General features: G+C 39.3%; 1 protein-coding gene across 1 annotated transcript in view; it reads left to right on the forward strand.

Moving 5' to 3' along the window:
- The window catches only part of elmod2 (ELMO/CED-12 domain containing 2), a 51,277-nt gene extending 40,255 nt beyond the window's left edge, over nucleotides 1-11,022 (forward strand). The window contains exon 9 of the mRNA XM_039750175.1: nucleotides 10,056-11,022. Within this exon, the coding sequence (XP_039606109.1) occupies nucleotides 10,056-10,213 (158 nt within the window). The 3' untranslated portion in view covers nucleotides 10,214-11,022. The remainder of the gene's footprint in view (nucleotides 1-10,055) is intronic.

Consider the following 11,022-nt stretch of genomic DNA (forward strand, 5'->3'; position numbering starts at 1 on the left):
TTTAGTGCAGTGTGCGCAACAGAGCCTTGTGCTTCTTTGACATCGGTGCACTCTGGCAAGTGGTTAATAAAATTTTATTTACCAAGACCTATTCACCCGGTTTTACTGTGATATATAAAAGATCTCTTCAAACATTCAATTTCTTAAATTTAGACTTTCAATTAAATGTGTCTGCTGTTTTTGAATGTGATTCCCTAGCCATGAATTGGGCACCAGTCAATTTCGGTGCAAAATGCCACTCGCCTCTAAAATCCTTCCCTCCAGACCATTCAACATACTGACAGGTGTCTGGACTGAGGCGGAAAACTGAACATGAGAAGAGAATTTCCATGGTGTGGGCGCCCCACCCACAGTTCAAAGTTAACGGGCATAAACATAATTTTCTGAAAATGATACTCTGATTGTGCTCTCTGCCGTGGGCTGGCACCCTGCCCGGGGTTTGTTTCCTGCCTTGCACCCTGTGTTGACTGGGATTGACTCCAGCAAACCCCTGTGACCCTGTAGTTAGGATATAGTGGGTTCGATAATGGATGAATGGATGGATTGCGCTCTGATGGGCTTGTGATTATTTTGTGGCCCTCACCTCATTCGATTGCACACATTACAGAATGGGTGGGCAAAGTCAGTCCTGGAGGGCTGCAGTGGTTGCAGGCTTTTGTTCCAATCCAGTTGCTTAATTAAAAAACAATCCTTGTCAATTTATTTAATTTCATGTCTTGTTAGTGCTTTAACTCTGCCATGTCGAGCCATTTTCATATCCTAGATTCTTTTTCCTTTCTAAGGATATCATCCAAATGATTTGAAGACTAAAACAGACGAGTTATTCTCAGTGCTTCACTTTTTTCTCTTCACTTTCAGTCCAAGTATTTAATTAAACCCAACAGTGCATGATAAATACACACAGGATGCAAAGGTTTGGGCAACCTTGTTAATAGTCATTATTTTCCTGTATAAATCGTTGGTTGTTACGATAAAAAATGTCAGTTAAATATATCATATAGGAGACACACACAGTGATATTTGAGAAGTGAAATGAAGTTTATTGGATTTACAGAAAGTGTGCAATAATTGTTCAAACAAAATCAGGTAGGTGCATAAATTTGGGCACCGTTGTCATTTTATTGATTCCCAAACTTTTAGAACTAATTATTGGAACTCCAATTGGCTTGGTAAGCTCAGTGACCCCTGACCTACATACACAGGTGAATCCGAGTATTTAAGGGGTCAATTGTAAGTTTCCTCCTCCTTTCATTTTCTCTGAAGAGTAGCAACATGGGGGTCACAAAACAACTCTCAAATGACCTGAAGACAAAGATTGTTCACCATCATGGTTTAGGAGAAGGATACAGAAAGCTGTCCCAGAGATTGAAGCTGTCTGTTTCCACAGTTAGGAACATATTGAGGAAATGGAAGACCACAGGCTCAGTTCAAGTTAAGGCTCGAAGTGGCAGACCAAGAAAGATTTCGGATAGACAGAAGCGACGAATGGTGAGAACAGTCAGAGTCAACCCACAGACCAGCACCAAAGAGCTACAACATCATCTTGCAGCAGATGGAGTCACTGGGCATCGTTCAACCATTCGCGACTTTACACAAGGAGATGCTGTATGCGAGAGTGATGCAGAGGAAGCACAAACAGAGCCGCTTGAGGTCTGCTCAAGCACATTTGGACAAGCCAGCTTCATTTTGGAATAAGGTGCTGTGGACTGATGAAACTAAAATGGAGTTATTTGGGCATAACAAGGGCGTTATGCATGGAGGAAAAAGAACACAGCATTCCTAGAAAAACACCTGCTACCTACAGTAAAATATGGTGGTGGTTCCATCATGCTGTGGGCTGTGTGGCCAGTGCAGGGACTGGGAATCTTGTCAAAGTTGAGGGACGCATGGATTCCACTCAGTATCAGCAGATTCTGGAGACCAATGTCCAGGAATCAGTGACAAAGCTGAAGCTGCGCCAGGGCTGGATCTTTCAACAAGACAACGACCAAACACTGCTCAAAATCCACTAAGGCATTCATGCAGAGGAACAAGTACAACGTTCTGGAATGGCCATCTCAGTCCCCAGACCTGAATATAATTGAAAATCTGTGGTGTGAGTTAAAGAGAGCTGTCCATGCTCGGAAGCCATCAAACCTGAATGAACTCGAGGTGTTTTGTAAAGAGGAATGGTCCAAAATACCTTCAACCACAATCCAGACTCCTATTGGAACCTACAGGAAGCGTTTAGAGGCTGGAATTTCTGCAAAAGGCGGATCTACTAAATATTGATTTCATTTCTTTTTTGTGGTGCCCAAATTTATGCACCTACCTGATTTTGTTTGAACAATTATTACACACTTTCTGTAAATCCAATAAACTTCATTTCACTTCTCAAATATCACTGTGTGTGTCTCCTATATGATATATTTAAATGACATTTTTTATCGTAACAACCAACGATTTATACAGGAAAATAATGACTATTAACAAGTTTGCCCAAACTTTTGCATCCCACTGTATAAATGGAAACAAGCTGAATGGAGAAATGATGGTTTCTTTTGTCATTTGCATCTTATTGCTAATAAGGAGCAATTAAAAACCAAGAATACAGCTGTTTAAAACTAAAATGAGCAATAAGGGTTCAAAATCTTAGCGAGTGAAACAACTTAAATAAAGCAGAAGTGTTACTTGAGCAATAAGTGCTTCTCATTAAGCAATTGGGTTGGACCAAAAACCTGTGGCCCACCAGGACTGAATCTGCCTACCCCTGCATTGCAACAACTCGTTCCCTGATTGGCTATTCTTCGTGGAAGAAAAACATTTTCCAACATAGCAGGTATACGCGAGTTGCTTTCAATGGTGCTTGTTGTGATAATTACCTGTATGCATCTACAATGACAATATTTTCTTTCTAGAGCACATTTTCATACAAATGATGGAGCTAAAGTGCTTTGCAGGATGAAGAAAGAGGGAAACAAAAGACAAAGTATAAAAATAAAATTAGGTAATACTAATTAACATAGAATAAAAGTAAGGTCCGATGGCCAGGGAGGACAGAAAAAACAAAAACAGATGGCTGGAGAAAAAAAAAAAATGGGTTCCAAGGCCACGGGACCACCCAGCCCCCTCTAGGCATTCTACGTAACATAAATGATCTCAGTTAGTCCTCATGGTTTTCAGACTTCACATGGAAGAACTTGACATTGCTGGTCATGTGGACCTCTGGCCTTCAATCCACCAATGTAGCAACTGCATGGTGCCCTGATCAGGTGGTGGTGGCGCAGATTTCCACCACAGAAAACCGGAAAAAGAACAGCAAAAAAAAAGTAGGGGTTAATACGGATTTCGGAGCCATGAAAAAAATGATAATTAAATGCATATACCCAATATCAGGGTTAAACTAAAATGAAGCTATGAGAAAGCCATGTTAAAATAATGAGTCCTTAGCAGTTTTCTAAAGTGCTCCACCGTATTTGCCTGGCGAATTTCTATCAGTAAACTTGTATTCCAGATTTGAGGTGCTAAACAGCAGAAGGCTGCTTCACCACTTCTTTTAAGTTTAGCTCTTGAAATTCTAAGCAGCCCCTCATTTGAAGATCTGAGGTTACAATTTGGAGTGTAAGGTGACGGGCATTCTGAGATATACGATGGAGCAGATTCTTGGAGACTTTCTAAACCATCAGCAGTATTTTAAAGTCAATTCTAAGTGGCACCAGTAACCAGTGTAACGACGCTAAGACTGGTGTGATGGGCTTGGATTTTCTTTTCCAAGTTAAGATTCTAGCAGCTCCATTCTGCACTCGTTGCAATTGATTGATGTCTTTTTTGGGTGGCCCTGAGAGGAGTGCATGACAGTAATCTAATCGACTGAAAACAAAAGCGTGAACTTATTTCTCCGCATCTTGCAAAGTTATAAGGGATCTAACTTTTGCTGTATTTCTTAAGTGAAAAAAATGCTTTCCTAGTGATCTGATTAATATGTGATTTAGAAGTTCGAGACAATAATTACCCCTAATTTTTTTTACCTCTGTCTTGACTTTTAAGCATAATGGATCAAGTTTATTTCAAATACCCTCATTATATCCATTATTAACAATCGCTAAAATGTCTGTTTTCTCCTTATTTAGTTTGAGAAAATGACTATTCATTCATTTAGAAACACAGGTAAGACATTGGAGGTCAGTGAACCAAGAGAGTCGGGGTCATCAGGCGCTATTGATAAATACAGCTGTGTGTCATCAGCAGAGCTGTGGTAGCTCACATTATGGCTTGAGATAATCAGACCTCATGGAAACATGGAGATCGAAAAAAGCAGTGGACCCAGGAGAGATCCTTGTAGAACACTATATAGAATATCAGAGGCCTTTGAAGTATAATCACCACAGCTAGCAAAGAATTTTCTACCTGTCAAGTAAGACTTAAACCAATTTAAGACCTGGCCAGAGAGGCGATTTCTAAGAATATTGTGATCAATGGTATCAAATCCGGCACTCAGATCTAAGAGGATGAGAACAGATAAATTGCCTCTGTCTGCATTGACCCGCAAGTCATTTACTACTTTAACGAGTGCAGTTTCTGTGCTGTGATTTGTTTTAAAACCCGACTGAAACTTATCAAGAATAGCAGGTTTATTGAGGTGGTCATTTAGCTGCATAATGGCTGCTTTCTCTAGGATTTTACTTAAGAAGCGGAGGTTAGAAATGGGTCTAAAATTTTCAAAAGCAGAGGAGTCAAGATTATTTTTCTTGACCAAGGTTTTAACAACAGCAGTCTTAAGATGTATCTAATGATGAATTTACTATGTCAAGAACGCTATCTAAATTGTGTTTTGTAAAATTTGAATGCTGCATACATGCGTGAAAATCAAATTACTTGCCAGTCGCTACAGTTCTATGAGAAATCCCTCAGCTGGCGATGTAATAGTTGTAGTGCAAAATTCACAGTCTTTTGAAAATCAGATTGTAAATAACAGCCTCTAATCAACGTTTATTACTTCAGTGTAATCTGTTCGGTAAAGAGGAGCACATTCTGCAGCCAAATTAATAACATGACGCTTAATGAAGTGGATGGGTGTAGAATGCTGGTGAGTTCACAATATGACCGGGCAGAGAGAGACCTGAAAGCACAGTGCAGTAAAGTGAAAATATAGACACATGCATACATTTGTTTATTTCATTTAGTGAGTTACTTTTACAAATGATGTTTGGCACAGGATGCATTCCAGGTACTGTGGACTGATTGCAATCAATCCTTTCGCAAGTGAACGTCAAGCTAAGCACTTTTTTTGTTTGTTACTTTAACATTTGTTGTGATTTAATGACAGGACAACCCTTGCCAGATCTTAAGACCTTTATTTTCAACTTTAATCAGCATATTAACATGACACGGGGAAATCTTTGAATTATTCACTACACTATCCCTGCAAGGATTTTCCGCCTGATATGTGAAATCCCAGTATAGACAGAATTCTACGTCTGTTTTATCTTGGTAGAGTTCTCTATTACTCTACTTTCCTCTTTTGTATTATTAATATGTAGACTTTGTCAGAATTCCTCAAATCCCATAAACCTACCACTGTTTATAAGGTATTGTACTTTGTAGCTTCTTCCCACCTTGCCTTCTACATCTGTAACCTCAGACGATTCCATAGAGTAAAAGACAAGCAGGAGTAAAGTTACAACTTTAAATAATGTACAGTGAACCCTCGTTTATCGCGGTTAATCCGTTCCAGACTCTACCGTGATAAATGAATTTTTGCGAAGTAGGATTCTTTATTTATAAATCGAATATTTTCACAGTTAGAGTATAGAAAACCATTTACGACCTTCTAAATATGTTTTTTAACATTATTAGAGCCCTCTAGACATGAAATAACACCCTTTAGTCACCATTACACTCGTATTACCCAATATATTAGAGAAAATAAGACATATTAGACGTTACAAATATCATATTACTAGGCGCACTCGCCTTTTAAGGCGACTGACTTTTATCCTCAATTTTTGTGCGCTCCATGTGTACATCAGGCATGTAAGTGTAGGGAATGAGAACATCAAAGTGCCCATTCATAACATCTCCCGAAAACCTACGTTTTTTTTTATCCCCTCAAGTGCCTGTCCAAAGTCGTACAATGTCAGCCGAATCTGTACCGCTAAAGACGGAGTTTCATGCACTAAATAAGCTATAGATGAGAATAAGCAAGCACCATCTCCCCTGATATTTACTACGCGGTGAGGCATTTGTACTCCATCAACATTAATTATTTCCAGAGACATCATTTTATCTATTTTTCCAGCGCATCGCGCACAAAAGCAAGGGAACGATGAGAGCACCAGAACTCTGTTCACATCGCGTCACTTTGTACCTCAAGCCACAAGTAGTATTTCTGTAATAAGTGGAATACCGCTACGCTTTGCACTCACGGGATGGAAGGACAATCCCAAACGCTTTTATCTAGTAGATTATTGTACTGTACATTTAATTGCACACAAACACACACAGTTCTTACACACAACCACTAACCTATGAAGGCACGACCTCCGTGGGAGAGTCTTCAGAGGTTGGTGCAGTATCTTCAGCAGGTGTGTTGTTGTCTTCTTTCCGCTGAAGGAGTACTAGGAGTAGGCAGTGGGTGTCTGGGTGCGCGGTTGAAGAACATCTTGATAGGCAGTTGCTGGCGCTGTCTTTTCATATGCGTGAGGAGGCTTTTGTAGGGCATTGCCATCTTTAATCATATCCAAGAGTTTCACCATCTCCTTGATAGTAAGCATCTTCCTCCAGCGCTTAGTTTTATTGTCAGAAGGCTTAGAAAAAGCAGCACGTTTAGGAGCCATCATGGGGCTGAGATAAAAGTTCTCAGAAAGCGTATGCGTAGTGACGTAAGCGTGTATGAGAAAAAAATCGCGAAAGTCTAAGCGTGATATAGCGAGGGATCACTGTACTGTTGATAAGATTCATAACATAATAACAATAAGCAAAGTACAAGTGAATATTGGCAACCATACAACCTTATAAATGTTGGCGTAGTTTCAGGCGGCACACAGACTTGCAGTTAGTTTAATTGTCTTTAGTTAAGTCATCATTTTTAGTCAGCTTTCTTAAGAACAGGCCACGTGCCTGTCTCAGTATGGCTGTCGCATTGTGCTTCTCAGAGTGGTCTTCCTTTCAGTCCATAGTGTGTGAGATGCGCCTTTATGGTGATGGTGTAAGAGAGATAGGGAATGGTAAAACAACTGAATTTATGCATTCTCTGTTCAAATACTGCAGCCAATAGGACGCCATGCCACAGAATGGCCTCTGATTCAACCCCAGTCCCAAACAGCCATACTTCAGACCAATGGGGGGCACACAGTACCTTTCATACCTGCCCCCAAAACCATTTATTGAGCTGATTCTTGCCAGCTGGGTAGTCTGGCTTGCCTGTGGGAGTTGATTGTCATAAAATTAGAAAGACTCGGTCCGAAAGACTTGGGGGCTTCTTAACACTCCACCCCTAATAAATCTTTTGTACGATGTTTTTATAGTATAATTAAACACTCTTAATTGTTTGAGGAATTTCTTGTACAATTTGTGTTTTGCGTTGCAGTGATTGCTTTTCCAGTTGTGCGTGACCATTTGTCCATTACATATATGTTCTTTATTTCAGACTTGGATGTGCTCCTAATGACTTATATCTGCTCTGGCGCTGCTTCCTCTGTTTCTTTAGCTTTCTGCAGTCTTCATATGTCATCAGATCTGGTGGTTCAAAATCAGACAAGTCCACACCTTCCACTAAACTAGCCCACTGAATTGTACAAATTCTTTCCTTAGTCTGTACTGGTGTTGTGCTAATTAGACCCCTGTTCCGAACTCTCCATTTAAGCATATGCAGGTGTACAATTTGAAGGGTAACATACCACAGGTGGCAGTACAATCACTTCTGCCCAAGTGAGAGTACATGTGCCACTGCATAAACTGTTCACACGGCAACATTTGTGGCCCCCCCTTCACACATTTGGAGTTGACTTAGTTGCGTTTTGTGCTTTTCCACCCATGGTGTACCTCTTGACTACCATCAAACCATTGCTGTTCTTATCAATAATGCAACACTAATATTACATTTGTTTTTGTGTAAGTTGCAAGTAAAGACATACAAAATGTATATACAAAATTTCACACCACATTTTAGAATAGACATGGATACTTTTGTAGGCGATGTAAAAACGTTTGTTGAACGAAGATCAATTTTTATTAAAAATGGAATTTTTAAACAAAGTGTTGTGGTGTGAACGTAGCCTTAAGGGCCAATAACGACACTTTCGGACTTGCCATCGTTCAGTTTTAAAAAGCTGCTTGCCATCCAACATCTATTGTCAGAGTTACAATTCATCAAAAAACTAAACTGAAAATGAGAGTGGAGGAAATGCATCGTGATGATCTTATGATGGTAGTCGAAAAATTAGAGAATAAATGAGCAAGAAAAACATTACGTTGGCAGACATCCAGCCACCATCATGCAAGTAAGTGAAGTAGTGTGATCATGTAACACAAAGATCAGTTAACACTAGAATTACCAGAGCCTACGAAAAAACTCATTGATCTGTCCCACCTTAAATTGCTTCTCACCTCTACGGCAGCGACTTTTGTCCTTTAAATGTGTTGATAAGCAGCAAACAGCAAGCAGTCTGCTATCACATCCTCCACTGGTGCACAGTTTTCTCAGCTCAAGTCTGTTTACCTGCACGGGTTCGATCCCCGACGAGTCCGTTTTGAGAAGTGAGCTGCTTTTACTCTTACTATTTTAGAATAAAAAAATACATTTGATTTCAGTCTGTAACAGCCGGTGTAAATGTATGATACTTGTAAAGGTTAGCTTTGTTTTTTTGTTATTTTTATTCAGTTTCATTCTCTCAGTCACGTTCACGATCCTACCCTACACTCCCCACCATCTGACATTGCTGTTTTCACATAAAGACACACATTCTCGTACCAATGCTTGCGAACTGAAGTGTCTGTGTGCACTTTTTGTGGCATTACACGTGTATTTTTTGAGCGTGCCCGTGTCGTTCAAACACAGGAAGCTCTGCAATGTACTTGTGGCTTTCTTTTTTCTTCGGTTATAGTCTTGAATAAAAGTGCACTTGTTTTGTTATACTTGTACATCAACATTTATATGTTAGCCAGATCAAATGTTATTTATTTGGATTTATTTACTTACTTTCTACAGAGTGCAGAGTTATAGCGCGTCTTTATGTGAAAACAGCAGTGTCAGATGGAGGGGGTAGGGTATTGTGAACACGACTGAGAGAATGAAACTGAATTAAAAAAAAAAAAAACAAAGCTAATCTTTACAAGTATCATAAATTACACTGGCTGTTACAGACTGAAATCAAATGTAGGTTTTTATTCTAAAATAGTAAGAGCAGTTCAATTCTCAAAACGGACTCGTTGGGGATCAAACCCGTGAAGTTTTGATTACCAGTCAGCAGTTGATACCGTTGCGCCACCGAAGCAGTCGTAGTAAATGCGTGTCAATGTAGCACCCTAACGCATGTTTTTCTGCAGTTATATTTTTGAATAAAAGCGCACTTGTTCTGTTATATTTGTACCTTTTGTGAAAGTGTTTCTTTGATATTTGGACTTCAGGCTTCACACATTATACACTTCATGTCTACATTTTCTCATTCATTACGAAAACATGAAAAACGTTTCTTTTTTAACGATGTGTTTACATAGATCGCTGTAGACACGGAACACACATGAAATGCATGTGTTCCAAATGATGATATAGTATTTATAAAAGGTGTAATTTTGCTTGACTTCTCACTCTATACAACTCTATGCAACTGACACGCAGGTAAACAGACTTGAGCTGCGAAAACTGTGCGCCAGTGGGGTATGTGATAGCAGACTGCTTGCTGTTTGCTGCTTATCAACACATTTAAAGGACAAAAGTCACTGGCAGAGAGGTGCGAGGTGATTTAAGGTGGGACTGATCTACGAGTTTTTTCGTAGGCTCTTGTAATTCTACTGTTAAACAGATGAATGTAAAAGTCATTTTGTGTGACTTCCTGCCTTCTTCTTTTCCTCTGCAGGTTATCTGGTGTATGAATTTGACAAATTTTGGTTTCAAGAAGAACCAGAAAGCATCATGTTGTTTAATCAGTACAGAGAAAAGTTCCATGAGAAAGTGAAAAGACTCTTGCAGCAGCCCAGCGTGGTGCTCGTCTTGACTTTGGACTCTGAAATATAAAGCTGGAAAGTCTGAACGGATACGATTTACAGCAATATCATGCATCTTGAAATCTGAATTCTTAAAATATAATTTATTTGGATCCGATTTTATTTAAAACTTTAAAATGCGGCCTTAATAACGAGACAATCATTTAACTTTTTTTATTCTTTTTATTGACTTCTTTTTGTAAAAGCAGCATTTTTCATCTTGCATTTGGCACAGATTCAGAGCATCTATGTGAACACACAAAGTGTGCTCCACTTCAGTCTTTTACCTTGTAGCGCGGACCACCATCTCCCTTTTGTGGCGTCTAGGACTCGTTGACCAATTTCTTGTATTTTTTTTTCTTTTTTCAGGAATCTGAGCAGGAGTCCCATTGTTGTTAACTCTGTAGTCGTTTGCAAAAAATAAGTTTCATTCAGTGGAATAAGTCCTCGGTATTAGTGGTCCACACACGTGTAAGTGAGCGGGAAATAGACAAGCCATTTATACGATTTATTGTTTTTAATCGTCTATGCGTACAAGAGCCCGCAGCACATGGCGTTAATCATGGCAATGATCATTGTACAGATTTAACAAAAAATTTAAAACGGTACAGAATGTTCACTTCTGGAGTTTGCATGCGTTTCTCACAGTTTAACACTTGGTTATGTGTTTTGGATTTGAAATGGTTAAAGTCGTGTGGTCAGGGAAAATATTCTGATCTTTGGTTGAGCCTCCAACATGTGGCTGTGTGCCTCACTTTCTAGACTGAAATGTTTTAGGATATTTGCTGAGATTGCTTTCTTATTTGCACGTTATAAATAATAAATCATTTTTATTGTTTC

This window comes from Polypterus senegalus, chromosome 4, assembly GCF_016835505.1.
Source record: "Polypterus senegalus isolate Bchr_013 chromosome 4, ASM1683550v1, whole genome shotgun sequence".
In the NCBI taxonomy this organism is placed as follows: domain Eukaryota; kingdom Metazoa; phylum Chordata; class Cladistia; order Polypteriformes; family Polypteridae; genus Polypterus; species Polypterus senegalus.